At 41.3% G+C, this 17,287-nt stretch overlaps 1 protein-coding gene across 2 annotated transcripts in view; it reads right to left on the minus strand.

Moving 5' to 3' along the window:
• MSRB3 (methionine sulfoxide reductase B3) overlaps positions 1-17,287 on the minus strand; it is a 197,263-nt gene that overhangs the window by 93,996 nt on the left and 85,980 nt on the right. For both annotated transcript variants that reach the window (XM_075209448.1, XM_075209447.1), the window contains one exon: positions 7,991-8,068. In XM_075209448.1, coding sequence (XP_075065549.1) covers positions 7,991-8,068 — 78 coding nt within the window. The remainder of the gene's footprint in view (positions 1-7,990; positions 8,069-17,287) is intronic.

Consider the following 17,287-nt stretch of genomic DNA (forward strand, 5'->3'; position numbering starts at 1 on the left):
ATGAAGGTATCAGATGTGTAGCCAACAAAACAGCTGTTCTGTTCTTGTTGCTTGTGGCATACATTTTAATCTGTATTTTGCACATGAAAATACAAAACTTGTGAAGACTATGATGCTTTCAAAATAAATAAAAAAACAAAATTTGTTTGTTAAAGCATTGAAATATAGCATAACTTTATACTTTATAGTAGTATTGTAGATACTGGGCACAGGTTGACAAAAATATATAACTGTACATATACATGTGTCTAGACGCATTTATAAAACATGAAAAAAAATATATTTAGGATTTTACATAAGATTACTAATGAGCAAGTGGCACCCCGGAAATACTGTTAGTTTATCGTTGGGACATATGGAGCAGATGGTTGAAAATCAAAATAGTTTTTTTTAAAATAAATAAAAATATGATATGAGGAGCTGCAGAACAGATTTGTGCCAGACCACACTGGAATTCAAACACATCAGCAGCTGTTTCAGTATCTACTAGCCAGCTTGTCACTCCACCATGATGAACAACTGGTTCGCCTTTATGAAATCTCCTGGCGATTTCTGCCATCAACAATAGTTAAGTAATCCACATGGATTCTGAAGCTCTGCAGAGAGTCCTGAATGAGTTCTTGTCACACAATAAATAATTGAGCTGAAGTGAAAGTTTCTGGTCCTGACTACCAATTACATGAAAAGTTGTGTTTAGGGTTAACCAAATTCAACACTTCTGTACCTATGCAACCTGCATTTTTGTCCATGTGTAGCTCTTATGTGACATTTATACTTACTGAGCACATTATGTTCATGTTCAGTAACACTATAGAGATTCTTTTATCCTCTTTTAAAATGATTACAACAATTAAATATTTCCTTCATTGGTTAAAAATTCTCTATACACTTGCTCTTTGAAATATGGTAAATGTTTACCTGCTTAATTCCCACTATACAGGACAAATACATAAATACTATTTGTTCTCTGTCCTTTTCTTAAACTATTGTTTTCCAAATACAAAACCATGGGTAAATATGGGGTTTTCACAGTAAGGTTTATTTTTAAATATATCAAACAATCATTATTATAAAAGAATACAGCCATAAACAAATACAAGTTTTGAGAGAGAGAAAGAGAGAGAGAGGGAGAGAGAGAGAGAGACACTCTCCCGAAGTCATTTACTGTCTACGCTCTGATAACAATATGTTTTCTTAAATATCTATACAGATCGATAGATAGATATTTAAGCATACATATTGTCTAAGCTCTGATAACAATATGTATGCTTAAGTATCTATCTATATCTATACACATACATACATATGTATATATATATATATATATATATATATATATATATACATACAGATACATATGTATGCTTAAATATATATTAGAGAGAGAGAGATTTAAGCATACATATTGTGATCAGAGCTTAGACAGTAAATGACTCCGGGAGCCTATCCATTTTATAAGGTGCCTGTGGGGGAGAAATTCAGTCTTTGTGGGAATGTCATGTTTCAAATATAGGTTAATACTTGTTGTAAATTCAGAAGCCTTTGAAGCTGTGGGAAAACTCCACTTTGATAATTACTCTCAAGATGCTGCTGATGTGCTGTCATGCAGAATTAAACCAATGCCTGGTTCTATCTAACCAAACCTCTGTGTGGATGTATTGTCTTCAAATAGCTTTCAAATCAATTAGTGCATAGGTTTGAAGCATGTTCATGGTATGCTTTGCATATTGTGAAATGACTCTTTAGCAGCACCCTTCAAGAGCAGGTGGAAACTTGTGTATGCATGCCAAAAGGAACTAACTCATACAGGAATGAATTCATTAAAAACAAAATGAGTGCAAAAAGTTACTTCAGCACTCTCTTTAGCAAAAAATAATCAAATATGGGTCTATTTGCAGTTTTTCAAGTAATACACTGTAATTAATCATTTTTAAATCTTTCTTGATAACATGAAAATGATCATCTATTGCTTAGTGCAGTGGTTCCCAAACTTTTGCAGTTCGCGGCACCCTTAGAGTCTCCAAATTTTTTCAAGGCACCCCTCCAATATAATTATTGAGCAGTCCTGTTTTAGAAGTAGCTGGGTCAAAAAATTGTAATAAGTATTTAGGTCAGGACAGAAATACTTATTTAGCTGTATGCAAAAATGCCCCCTCTGCATCCAGACACACTGCCCCCTCTGCATCCAGACACACTGCCCCCTCTGCATCCAGACACACTGCCCTCTCTCACACTGTCCCCTCCTCTGCCCTCTCACACTCTGTCCCCTCCTCTGCCCTCTCACACGCTGTCCCCTCCTCTGCCCTCTCTCACGCTGTCCTCCTCCTCTGCCGTCTCTCACACTGTGTCCCCCTCCACTGCCCCTCTCACGCTGTGTCCCCCTCTACTGTCCCTCTCACGCTGTGTCCCCCTCCACTGTCCCTCTCACGCTGTGTCCCCCTTCACTGCCCCTCTCACGCTGTGTCCCCCTCCACTGCCGCTCTCCTCTGCCTCGCTGTGCCCCTCCTCTGCCCCTGCTGTCACCCTCCTCTGCCCCGCTGTCACCCTCCTCTGCCCCGCTGTCACTCTCCACTGCCCCTGCTGTCACCCTCCTCTGCCCCTGCTGTCACCCTCCTCTGCCCCGCTGTCACTCTCCTCTGCCCCGCTGTCATGATCCCTCTCACTCCTCTGCCCCCCTGTCACCCTCCTCTGCCTCTCCTCTGCCCCTGCTGTCACCCTCCTCTGCCCCGCTGTCACTCTCCTCTGCCCCGCTGTCACGATCCCTCTCACTCCTCTGCCCCCCTGTCACCCTCCTCTGCCTCTCCTCTGCCCTGCTGTCACTCTTCTCTGCCCAGCTGTCACCCTCCTCTGCCTCTCCTCTGCCTCGCTGTCACCCTCCTCTGCCTCGCTGTCACCCTCCTCTGCCTCTTCTCTGCCTCGCTGTCACCCTCCTCTGCCTCTCCTCTGCCGCGCTGTCACCCTCCTCTGCCTCTCCTGTCTCGCTGTCACCCTCCTCTGCCCTCTCTCACGCTGTCCTCCTCCTCTGCCGTCTCTCACACTGTGTCCCTCTCCACTGCCCCTCTCACGCTGTGTCCCCCTCTACTGTCCCTCTCACGCTGTGTCCCCCTCCACTGTCCCTCTCACGCTGTGTCCCCCTTCACTGCCCCTCTCACGCTGTGTCCCCCTCCACTGCCGCTCTCCTCTGCCTCGCTGTGCCCCTCCTCTGCCCCTGCTGTCACCCTCCTCTGCCCCGCTGTCACCCTCCTCTGCCCCGCTGTCACTCTCCACTGCCCCTGCTGTCACCCTCCTCTGCCCCTGCTGTCACCCTCCTCTGCCCCGCTGTCACTCTCCTCTGCCCCGCTGTCACGATCCCTCTCACTCCTCTGCCCCCTGTCACCCTCCTCTGCCTCTCCTCTGCCCCTGCTGTCACCCTCCTCTGCCCCGCTGTCACTCTCCTCTGCCCCGCTGTCACGATCCCTCTCACTCCTCTGCCCCCCTGTCACCCTCCTCTGCCTCTCCTCTGCCCCGCTGTCACTCTTCTCTGCCCAGCTGTCACCCTCCTCTGCCTCTCCTCTGCCTTGCTGTCACCCTCCTCTGCCTCTCCTCTGCCTCGCTGTCACCCTCCTCTGCCTCGCTGTCACCCTCCTCTGCCTCTTCTCTGCCTCGCTGTCACCCTCCTCTGCCTCTCCTCTGCCGCGCTGTCACCCTCCTCTGCCTCTCCTCTGTCTCGCTGTCACCCTCCTCTGCCTCGCTGTCACCCTCCTCTGCCTCTCCTCTGCCTCGCTGTCACCCTCTTCTGCCTCGCTGTCACCCTCCTCTGCCTCTCCTCTGCCTCGCTGTCACCCTCCTCTGCCTCTCCTCTGCCCCGCCGTCACTCTCTTCTGCCCCGCTGTCACGATCCCTCTAACTCCTCTGCCGCGGGCCAGCCATATAAAAAAAAAGAAAGAACACAGTAACTTACCAATCTGCCGGGCCCCAGCAACCTCCTCTCTCTCGCAGCAGCTGTCACTGAATATCGACGTCAGTGACAGCTGCTGCGGGAGAGAGGAGGCTGCTGGGTCCCGGCGGATTGGTAAGTTACTGTGTTCTTTCTTTTTTTTTTATATGGCTGGCCCGCGGCACCCCAGTGACAGCGCCGCGGCACCCCTGGGAGCCGCGGCGCACAGTTTGGAAACCGCCGGCTTAGTGGAACATTAGAGTAAGAACTGTCACTTATGGACAGTCCCAGTTAAAAACAGATTGTAGCATTTGCAATTGATGGAACCAAAGGTGTTGTTATTTTTTAAATTTTTATTTGTTTTGGGGGCAAGAATCAGATTTTTTGGGAACCCAATTGCAACCCTGGTTTGTGCCCTCCTTTCTTATTTGCAGCAAATAAAACTATGTTAATCAGTTTTGGGCTATAGACAGAACAATACCTCACAACATTTAAGTTTCTTAGAACACATGGCCACGCATTCTCCAAAAAGGGTATGTGACTGCAACATATTAGGGGCGTTGCGACTGCATCACTATTAAATAACTTTTGGTAAAAATGTATTTAAAACAAATTGCGCAGGTCACTTATTTATGTAATTGTACGTGCACTTCTTTTTGATATTGAGTAAATTGTGAGAGAGGAAATCGTTATTTCTGATACCAGGGGAAGAAATTTGTCTCTTGTTTAACCTTGCTATAGGATATTCCTTTTTCTGATGTATATATCTGATACAATGAGCCTGTGTTTACCAAGCCTTTGGTGTATTGTGATGTGGGAAGCTAGTTTTTTTTTTGTTTTGTTGTTCTGTGTGAATATGTAGTCCAAACGGTCTGATGAAAGGCCACATGTTAATTAGATCTTTTGATGTGTGAAGGTCCAACATTGGAGGCAGGAACTTTTAATTAAGACTGGCTCCTGGATTCTCTGCATCTGAAAACCAGGTGTAGGACATCACAGCATTTCTAGAATTTCATAGATAAGTGTAAATTTTTGTTAGCCTTGAAATGCATGTAAATCTATGTTTTGGAAAGCAGTCTACTTCCTGATTCTAAAAATAGAATATTTCTGAACTGTATAAAAGATGAGCTGTGTGAGTATGTAAGTGTTCTTCTGATTTCAACATCTGACTTGATCACTGGTACCTCAAACCAGTGAGAGCAAATAAACATCTTGCTTCAAAGACCTGCTTGAAAACATCTTCAATGTTGCTGTATTCCTGTGATCTACAGATTAGACCCTAAATCTAATCCGTTCTCCGGCTGTCTCTGAGGTTTGGACCCAAGCGTTTCCAGTACCACCGCTCTGCCTGCTACCCAGCAGCCCTGGTCAATATGATAGGCCAGGGGGCATCCATTCACAACAACCCGGATCCATAGTAAGAGGTCCGGAGTTACCAGCCCAGGTACACCAGCTACGAGACACGCTAGCTCTGGATGCTGGTATAGGAGTCCAGTGGTGACAGCTCGTGTAAGCCCCTCCTACTGCGGCAAGAGGGCGCATTTGGGATAACGAAAGGAAACGGTGGCAAAGTAAGCCCAGCCGATTCCCAGCAACAACAGACAGGGTGGCATAGGCGGTCCATCCGGTCACAGTCGTGGTTAAGTAACACTGGGAGTGGCCTTGCCAACGGGGGCCTTATCTAATGCTTCTGAGGCCGCCCTAAGCTCACCTTGTCTCCCCCAAAAACACATTTGAATTGCAGACTGGTGCGCTTACCATGAACATGATTCCCAGCTTCCTGCGAGCCGGGGCAAATGTGGTGACCTGCGCGCCAGCTGGACAATCCCCTCAAATGTGGCCTGTCCCACCTAATTTGAGACATTTGGGTGGCAATATTTGATCTGCTGTAGACAAACCCTTCTATTTTCTTTTCTTGAAATATATAAATAGAATTTGTGAAACCAAGGGACTGTTCACCAAGTAATCAGATTTTTGCTTTCATGATTTAAATTATCATGTGTAAATGACATCTGGTTGCTATAGGTTACTTTATTTTTTTCTAGTGCCCCAGTTTTCATACATGTCGCCATCACCTTTTAAATCACACGTAAACACTCTATTTTTGTGCCATTATTTACCATATGTCTACTGTCTATCCCAAGCTCTTCAAGACAGAGACCTCAGTCATAATGTTTCTTTCTTCCATTGCACTTGTTACTTGTTAATTTATAAGGAGTTGCATACACTGTGGGATGCTAAATAAATTAACTCATACATACATATGTATATCTTATGGCTACCTTAATATGTAGATCACAGTGACCACTTTACACAGGGTCACATGACCAGTATACAATCATGCGCCATTCAAAAGCTAAAGCTGGAGACAGTAGTTAGCTTAAACAGGTAGTCCCACACACGTTTCATCGGGCCACCAAGGCTCTAAAAATGTCATCCGATGGAACACTACATCCTGATGAAGCCCTTAGAGCAGAGGTGCCCAAACTCAGTACTCAAGAGCTACTATTAGTTCATGTTTTCAGGATTTCTTTAATCATGCACCGTGAGTTAATCTATTTTCCTGGGTCACTAATTATATCACCTGTTTCTACAGACAGAAATCCTGAAAACCTGACCTGTTAGTAGGTGATGGGATTGAGCACCCCTGTTTTAGAGCCTCAGCGACCATATGAAACGAGTAGGAATCTTCCAGTTGACACTACCTACTGTTTCCAGCTTCTGGGGGAAGAAAATGATAGGTTTTTCACATTCAAGTGCTGGCACTTAAGCGGATGTTTACACCAGACAAGCTCTCTATTATTTTAAAACTTGTGTACGTACAATACTTATATTCTACTTATTAAAATTATGTTTTAAATATATTATACAATGTTGGCCTTTGATGGCATTTGAAAGGTTATATGTTGGACCTAAAAAGAGGTATGGAGGAGCCTGCAGCATTAATACAAATAATCTTCTATTGATTTTCACATTAGTACAGTGCCAATTTTACACTTATTTATATATTTATTGACAACTTGGAAATTTAAATAAAATGACTTCACTAGAGGCTGCCTTCTGCTCTTATTTCACATTTCAGATTTATCCATGATTCTCAACAGGGTTTAAGGAATTGGGCTGCCACCTTTCATTAAGAAAGAGTTCATTGGAGGATCACAGACTGTTCACAAATATTTGAAGAAACTGTTAAGATTTATGAGAACTCTATAGTGCGAGCTTTAGCACTATCAATTTCAAGGATCTACTGATTTTCACATATAGCATTGTTTAATAGTTTTTTTTTAACAGTAAGACAGTTTATCTTTAAAACAGGAATAAACTTAATTTACAAAACCTTTACCAAAGTCAGAAATTGTACCAAATGCTCCATTATGTCTGTCAGGAATCCCTAAAATCTTGCTTTTATATGATAAAATTCTACTTACAGCACAGTGGAAATCTGAATCTAACATCAAGAGATTAATAGTTCCATTACACCCTCAAGATCAAAGCAAATTTATAAAACAAAATATCCACTCTGTCCTCTAGAAGTGTATTTCTATTAGTAATCCGAATCCTCTAGAGGGAAATAGTATGTGTGTGGTGCTTCATAGTACCCATAAACCCATGAAGAACTATTTCCTGGTTATAAATTGTCGTGGAACAGCTGAACATTTCTGTTTCTTTTTGTTTTAAGAATGGCTCATTTTCTGGCAAGCTTTGAAAACACAGACACAGAAAAGTGGCAGGATAGAAATGTGAGTGTAGAACAAACAAAGAAAAGAAAAACAGGTAAAAGGGAACTTGCATTAAACAAAGATTAGTTATTTTAAGAGGCATTTGTAATTTACATTCAATGATGGGGAGTAAACGCAATTAACAACTGTACAAAGTGTTTGGCAATGATAAACAATGTTACTTCATAAGCCTTATAATGGTTATTGTCAGCCTGATTTGTTAAAATCATTATAGGTGCATCATTTGCGAAACCCAACACTTGCAGTTCCCAAAAAAAAGCGCAGCTACCAATTTGTTCAACTTTAGGTTTTTGTTAATACTAAACGGATGTGACTTCTATGTACGCTGACTTACCTAAAAAGAGTTGCTCCACAGACAACACACTTGTATGTCCCAGCTGCTGAATTGTGTGTATATTCTCCGGCGAAGGCACTGAAACAAAGGTTTGTTTACAAACATGAGTACATTTGAGAACTGAAAGATTACAACATAGCATATTAATAAAATGAAATATGTCTAATGGAACTTCAACGACTCAGTCAGTACAGAGTGCTTTCTCACAAACCTTGTTAAAATTCTAATTTTACATGGGATTTTTAAGAATGACCTAATCTCTATTTGTCTGGCATGCACTAAATCATTTTGTTAGTAAGTGATCTGGATGGCAAGCCTTATAAGCCAAGGTTATGATCTGCTGCCAACTCATTTTATGTGCTGTAGTGTACCAGTGATTCACATTCAGAAAATAGTCTGCTGTCCAAGGAAGAGAGTGCTGCCTATTAAGTGAGACCCCATGTGTGGTAAAGAGCCTTTTCAGGTCATGAATGGAAACAAGCAGTTACATCATTAATACTTTTGGATCAGAGGTAAGCCAGGGCTTGCTGCCAAGCTGCATGGTATAAATTAGACAACAAAATGGTTAGTCCTTGGCAAGCTACACTTCATGCTGGAATCAGCTGAGACAGACTTTATTCACTAAAAACACTTTTGGAAGGGAATACTTTTTTTTTTTTTGTAGGACGCAGGGCTTGCGGCCAAGGACTAAAGCCATGTGAGGGCAGTTATTGAACATTTTTGACATTCCAACCACAAATGAGCCAATAAATATTTTCTCCACATGTGCTTCAAAAAGAAATTGGAGTGTAGTGAAAAGGAACTGAATTATGCTACCTTCTCACCCAGCCAAAGCGTCTTTGCTTACAATGACCACCTTCAGTATCAAGTCCTCATGACACACAGCCACTGTGCTCTATGCTCTGCCTTCCAGAAATATGTGCCCAAACCCTTATTACTTCCACACATTCTGCAGTAAAGTAAAACAGGTCTAACATGCTGCATTAAGACCTACATTCATTGACCAAGTAGAAATCATATGCAATAGCACCACTTTCTGCATTTCCTATAAACATGTATATTTAAGGAAGAGCAATGCAAGTCATGTTTAATAACATTAATCCATATCTACAAGCTCACACTGTCGAACCATGTGGCATATGGTTTCAGACAGTTCCACATTGTCTCACGGTGAGACAATGTGGCACTGTCTTACACAGCTAGCGCCCTCCTCAATAAAAAAAATGCTTAGGCACCAGACTAGCAGGGAAGTACTTTAGCAGTGTTATGTTTACAGCATTAAAACTATGCTTCATTTAGTTAACTCCAGTCAGAGTTCACTATACTGTATAGCACAACTTAACACAATAGTAAATGATAGTGTTGGTTGTTCCCTACTAATATATCTGGCCTTGCACATAACAAAAGAGCAATTAAGGGTGAATACTGGCTGTGTATAGGTCTATATATTCTGACAACATGGATCATTATCGCGGATCCTGTAGTGGCATGGGGCTATATATACAGGCATCATGGGAAAGTTTTATGGTGGTACTAGGTTGTTATGGTGAAACAGGATTTGGCATAGTGCATGGGGCTTTATTACTGCTTGTCTAACTGCTATAGTTGCTGTTATAGCGCACAGATCTGTACTTGCTGGCCTATTTGAATTGCTAATGGTACAAAGCTACTATGTTGGAATGGAATTTTGCATTGTGTGCATTGGTGTGTTATGCTAGGTTTAGAAATATAAATGGTGGGCATTTGAGAATGTATGCAATTGTTGTGAGCATATGGTTTTATTTGCCATGGTACCGAATATGGGAATTAAAATTGTATGTGGGGGGCATGGACATAGAACTGTAAGGAATTGACATAGGACTTAATAAAATACAGGGTTTTAGATTTTAAGTGGTCTCTCACATCTTGTGGAACTATATCTATAAAGTTAATGTAAGTGGTATATTTCACAAAGCATGTGGTAAAACTAACGCATCTGATACTGAACTTCATGATACTGTATTTGTAGTATATATGGAGTACCTTATAGTTCTCTGGAGGTAGACATTAGGAGTGTGTTCTAAGAACTGTATTTATATCATATGCCCAACAGTCATCTACTGCATTATGCACATGAGCATAGAAGTAAATGGATCAGTGGCTAATGTTCCTAATATATGTAGGTGGTCAGCTTGTTTATTCAAGCTCCTAATATAATTAAGTGGTCACCATGTTTATTCAAAACTACATACACTAAACTGGTGAAGAGGATAACACTGCATTCATCGCTGCACAAAGAAATCGCCAGGAGACCAGCGGTGAATTGTGTAAAGTGGGAGCCTGTATAAAAGTGGGGCATACAAGCAGAGACCAGAGCCAGGACATGTGAGTTAATTCAGCCACTACTCAAGTGTAAATGTAGCAAGTCTTCTCCTCAATGGTCAAAAGTTGATAAAAATGTCAGGATACATTGACAGCTTCGATGGCACTATAGAAGAATGGGCCTCATATGTAGAAAGAGTGGAACTTTATTGGGATGCAAATTATGTTAGTGGGGAAAACAAAGTGTCAGTCCTACTAAGTGTAAAGGGGGTGAAGATATACAGTTTGCTGTGCACTTTAATAACCCCAGTAAAACTCAACAGCAAAATGATTCAGGACATTGTTGATGTTCTAATGAACAATTTGAACCCCAATCTGTTAGTGATTGTGGAAGGATTTTGTTTTCATAAAAGAAGTCAATTGAAAGGTGAAAGTATCTCTGCATAAATAGCAAAGTTGAGGCGGTTATCGGAACACTGCCAATTAGGAGTGGGTCTCTCAGAGCAAAAAGATACAGGCTGTGTGTGGTATGCATAGTAAAAGTATTCCAAAGAGATTATTTTCTCAAGAGTTAACATTAGACCGTACAGAGTACTATTGCCATTTCAATGGAGAAAGCAGCGAAGGATATCTTAGAAATACAACAAAAATGGCTTGAAGTAATACACACAAAATGTATTTTAAACAGAGAATGTCTTGTTTTCGATGTGGGGAGACCTTACATGACGCCAGCCACAGTTGGTTTAAAGATAAAGTATGGTCATATTGAAAGAGTATGCAGGACAGGAAGAATATACAATAAGCTAACTAAGCAGCAAATTCACTGTGAACGTAACAAACCTTCACAGGTAAACAAGATGTCAGAAAATAAGTCAGACTCAAATGACGATCAGGAAACGGAAAAGATTTATCCTGTCTTGAAATGCAAGTGTAACGGCACCAATTCTTGTGGATGACTTGTTGCTGTTAACTGCCGTCCTAAGGTGGCGGGAGTTCAAGTTAAAAACAAAACTGGACACAAGATCCCCCCTTTCAGTTATTGCAGCTACAGAGTATTACAAGTTATCTGCGGAAAATGCATTATGAAAAACCTCTACTGTTGAAGACAAATACTGGAGAAAAAGTGTATACTTTAGGGAAAATTACAGTTGATGTGAAATACAAAGAAAAGATGGTTAAGAAAAAATCATGTTAACTGGCAGTCTATTAGGTGTCACCATCTATGAAATAGTGACGCTACTATTAAGAGATTAAATCAATTGTTAACTGATGCAAAACCCATGTTTGTAAAAGGAATAGGAACACTCAAACAAATGAAAGTCAGCATTGTATTAGATAAAAAAGCTGCTCCGAAATTTCCCAAAGCTCAACCTGTACCGTATACTATTTGACCAGGGCTGAGACAGAGCTGAAGAAACTAGAAAGTTCAGGAGTTTTGTCACCTGTACAATTGAGTGAGTGGAAAACAATCTAGCGCTACACACAGCATAATATCCTCTACCAAAGATTGAGAAAATCTTTGCATCTCTGTCAAGAGGAGAATGCTTTACAAACATAGTTTTGGCACAAATGTATTTACAAATTGACTTTAAAAGGAGCGAATGAAATATTAAATACGTAGGGGTGTACATTACTCGCTCCTGTGAGTCCTTGTAGACCAAGAATTTTCCAGGTCTTTTCTCTAAGATCAGGTCAGACTTGTATGCTTGGAACGAACTAATAATCTCAAGGTTCAGCAGGAACATCACAGTCCAAATAAATATCCTCCCCAAACTTCTTTATCTATTGCAAACACTACCAGTTAGTCTTCCTTATTTATAAACACTCACAAAATCCTTTCCAAGTTCATATCCATGGGGAAGGCTTTCCTGACATAAAAATCTATTGTTGGGCAGCCCACTTAAACCAGATTACAGCCTCCTTCGCCCCTCCAGCCACTCTGTCCTGGTTTGATATTGAATCCAAGCTCCTCAAACCTACATGCCTCTCCAACCTCTGAGGACTTCTGAAACCAACAAGAGCACATTTGGCTACATCCCTCCCCACCATTTCATTCGCTATCAAGATTTGTAACAGATGTAAATCCATTCTTGTTTCACAAACTCTATGACTCCATTATGGGACAATACTGACTTTCACCCAGGCCTGTGACACTCTAATTCCCAAACATGGATCAGAGCAGGAATATGTTTTGTCTCCGATCTCTTTGCTGACCTTTGATGCTTTATCAGATAAATTCCCCAACCTTAACCCCAAATTTTACAACTATATCCAGATTCTACATTTTTCAAAAACATTCCCAATACCTGAATAACTCATCACCAATACTCAATTTGAAAAGCTTTGTCTCTCCTCCCCCTTACAAAGAGGCATGATCTTCTCACTGTATGGCATCTTACTAGTTGCAATGCTAAGATCTCAATCCAGGCATGACCTTCAAAGGGAAAGAGATCTTGGCCTGTCCCCGAAAGAGAATTATTGGGAAAGAATTAAGGAAAAAATTGCTTCTAGTTCTATCTCAGTCCTCATTAAGGAAAATGCCTATAAGATCTATTTTAGATGGTACTAGTTTTAATGTACAACTCTAAAACCCCAACCTGTTGGAGGGAATGTGACCAGACTGGAACCTTTTTCCTTATCTGGTGGACATGCCCAAGGATCTCACTCTTCCGGGAAATGTTTAGAGATCTCATAGTGTCACTCCTTCCATATCAAGTCCTTACAAATCCCTGGTCCTTCCTTCTGCGTTACCCTGTTGAAGAAGCTTACAAACACTTAGCTGAACTAGCCTCTCATATTCTTGACGAAGCAAAATGCTTCATAGAAAAATTTTGGAAGCATTGAGACCCATCCTGTGTTTCTTCCCTTATTTCTTATCTTTAGTTCATCGCATGCATCAAGAAAATCACCTATCAGCTCTTGGACAGCACCTTTAATCAGTTTTAGGTCCCATGGCTATTTTATTAAAGTCAACCCACACAGCTAGCTGCTCTACTTTAACTACCCCAACTCGCCTATAAAACCTGCTACGTTTTTATCTCAAAGATCTTAACCCAATTAATCATGTATCCCCTGAAACTCTTGATTTGCTTTTCTAAATATTTCAAAGCTTATATAACCTGTTGGTCTCACAAGATATTAGACCCTTCCCTCCCTATCTCCCTCTATCCCTACCTAACAACCTATATCAGGGCCATCTTAACAACGTTGTGGGCCCCCGGGCAAAGCAGTGCACCGGGGCCCCTACATATATATATATATATATATATATATATATATATATATATATATGGAGATACAGATACAGATATAGATATATAGAGATAGAGATAGATAGATGTACTTGCTCAGTGACCCTTGAAGGTTTTTTTTGCAGTTTTTTTTTTTTCAGGATTATTTATTCTAATTAAGAGCCCTGCCTATGGGGCCCCCTTGTCCGTGAGGCCCCCGGGCACCTGTCCATCGTGCCCAATGGAAAAGATGGCCCTGACCTATATTTCATTTAATTTATCTTAACAGTTGTACATACGGTATATTGGCTATTTGTGCTAATGTTTCTAATGTTACTTTATATCTGTATTTGCTATAAAACTTTGGATTCTGTATAATCGCAAACTTTTCTTTACATTTGTTTGTTAATCAATTGAGTCCAATTGATATTACTTAAAATGTTTGTTTTTTAAAAAAGAAAGTTTATGGCTTGATATTACCATTTAGAAGTGACTTGTTGCTTCATCATCATGTATTTATAAGGTGATATAAAATCTCCTCCAGTCAGTACAGCAAATCATAGAAAAATCACAAGAGAGAGGGTAGAGAGGGACCTGCTCATGAGAGCTTGCAATTTAGAGGGAGAGGGTAATGCTGAGACAATAGGAACTAGAGAGATGGATGGTAACTGGCAGCGTGAGAAGGAGTAGTATCAGGTGAGAGTGTGATAAGATGTAGTGATGAAGTGGGCTTTGGAAGAATGAAGGTTGGGGGAAAGTCTTGTCATGCACAGGGCCAAATTTCCCCCACCACCTCTCCCCCATGGCTGAGCCTAGGACCCGGTGGGACATGGGGGGGTGCCAGCTACCCAAGGCCGGCCTTTAAAATGATATTTATTTATTTTTTAATAATAACGGCCTTATAGCCAAGCAGGGACCAGATTACAGTGGGAGGGGGCCCAAATTCCAATTGTACAGCCGTCTCATGTTTAAAAAAACAAGCACGGAACTTGAGCGTATTTCCGACTGTATTCAAATACAAGCAGATCTCATTATACGTTTCCATTCGAATCCTGGTATAAGTACGCTCTGCGGTATGTAGAAAGACATTTTAGACATTAAATCTCTTCCACTTGCATGTGAGATACCAGGCAACCTTTTAACTTTGTGCTTTATTTATGAGTTTTATATTATTCTTTTTTAATAAAATATCTTAAAATACACTAGGAGTGGCCTTTTCTTGGTCTTTTTTTATGGGGTGTTTTAAATGAAGTAGTAAAACAAACACATCTTTGGAAGTATCTAAGGCTGTCTATGTGGTATACACAGCCAATTTACAGATAAGCCATTTATATATTTTTATCACATACGCAATTTTGTATATTGATAGATACAGTATAGCTATCCACTCTACCATGAGCTCTCTCTACTGTTCTTGAATTTATATATAAATAGTTTTAATATGTAGTGGTAGGTGGTGCTTTTAATGACATGTAATGACGAGAGAGGAAGATCAGTTTTGCTGCGGCATTTAGGATGGATTGCAGCAAAAAGCAAGATAGAAGGAAGTAGCGGTAGTCAAACAAAGAGCTAATGAGAGCATGGATAAGGGCTTTGGTAATGTTCCCAGTTGGAAAATGGCGTATAATGGCAATGTTTTGAAGGAGGAGGTAAAAAAAAACCAAAAAAACTGGATTTGTGGAATGAAACATAGGGCAGAATCAAGGATGGCACCAAGATAATGGGCATGGGCGACTAAGGAGAGTGGGATTTTTGTCAACAGTTGACACTGGGAAGTGATACCTGGGGGGGGGGGGGGGAGTGACACTTAGAAGAAACTAGAGCATCTTTTTAGCTTACTTATGCATCAGTCATATATGTATACAAAAATCCAACCCCTCCCACTTGTGTATAACTAAATAAGCTGCCTCCATGTTGCAGTGAGGGGTTGAGAGGATGGGCACAGCACAGCAAGATAAATAATTTCAAGTCTAGGGCTACAATTCTTGATCCTCAGAAGCAGAACACAGATTTAAATACATAACCATCTTCCTGGAGTTAATGAAATGGCCTCCAGTTTGCACCCCAACAACAAATAAAAGATATAAGGGAAGCTAGGATGCTAAATTATGGCTAAATTTTGCTCATGGATGTCTCAAAGACACCTAAAATGAAACATAGAATAAGCAGAATTTCTGTTCACCCATCTTCTTCCACATAGCATAAATGGTAAGACAATTCTACCAACCGTTCAAGGTGACTACATTGCAATCAACTTTGACTCCACATCTCAAAGCCATGTGTTGTCATCTAACATAACATCTCTAGAAGATAAGGATTTCATGATTGTAACACATTCTAAGCTGCCTTTCACTGGCAAGATTATCAACCCATCCAACCAATCAGAAATGCATCTATATTCCAAAATACAACTTATATATAGACTGAAGCTGTCCAGCAGGCTAATTACAAATATTGGGCATGATAAAAGCTCCTGCCCTAGACCCAGTGGCACCAGGGGTGGAGAGGAAGCATAGCCTCCCTCACCCTGGCAGCTCGGGTTGGGTACGCAATCAAGAATACCTAAATGCCGTCAAGACTTTCAACAACATTTTCCAAGCAACATTCCAAAATGAGCAAAATTAGATGTGTTTAAATATGAACACCCTGCAATTCAGACAAACTGACATCCCGACAGTCATATTCACGTCACTTGTAAGGGCTAAAGGCTATTAAAGGTGCACTGTGAGGATCCGCCGGCGGGTTGTGGCATTACACCCTTAATAGTCTGAGCCCTTACAAGTGACGTGAATGTGACTGTTGGGATGTCAGTTTGTCTGAATTGCGGTATGTGAGTATAAAAACATGTCTCATACCACTTTCATACTGCCGCCCCGGCAATATCCCGGGTAGTTAACCCGGGATATTGCCGGGGCACAGGGCAGTAAAGATAACAAGATTCCTGGGTCGGGCGGGTTCATACTGCACCTGCCCGACCCGGGTTTTAGAAAAAAAAAAAGAAAAAAAAAAGATTTTAATTAAAAAAAAATACATAAGAAATGTTTACTTAACTTATTTTCAGCCAGCGGTGTCTCCGGTGCGTTGCAGGTTGTCAGGGGGACCTCTGGGTACTAAAATGACGTAATTTCTAGTCCATTAGAAATGACGTCATTTTAGTACCCAGAGGTCCCCCTGACAGCCTGCAACGCACCGGGGACACCGCTGGCTGAAAATAAGTTAAGTAAACATTTCTTATGTATTTTTTAGTAATTAAAATCTTTTTCTTTTACTTTTTTTTTACTTCACAATTTTTTTTTTTACAGTATGAATGGTGAGACCCGGGAATTACACGGGTTGCACCATTCATACTGCAGGCGAGCGGGGTCCAACACGGGAATTACCCTTCGCAAAATCCCGGGTCTAAATCCCGGGATTTTAGACCCGGGATTTTGTGGTTGGACTATTCATACTGCACCAAGACCCGGGTTTTTCAGCGTGCCTCTGCAAAAACCCGGGTTTTTGGTGCAGTATGAATGGGGTATAATTTTACTCATTTCGGAAATTACACCTGTTGCTTGGAAAATGTCGTTTAAAGTGTTGTTTTGATTTAGGTATCCGGGATATAGACTACCTCCGGCAGCTCAGGGACAGGGGTAGGTACACACCCCCTGCCACTAACAAAAATGTTATAGATATGAAAACTCTCCAGGCTCATGAATCAGCATGGGCTGGTTCAATGGACAGGAGGCAGGTTGTATGTAAAAACTGTACAGAAAGAGCTGTATTG

The sequence above is a fragment of the Mixophyes fleayi genome, chromosome 4 (assembly GCF_038048845.1).
Source record: "Mixophyes fleayi isolate aMixFle1 chromosome 4, aMixFle1.hap1, whole genome shotgun sequence".
NCBI classification, from domain to species: domain Eukaryota; kingdom Metazoa; phylum Chordata; class Amphibia; order Anura; family Limnodynastidae; genus Mixophyes; species Mixophyes fleayi.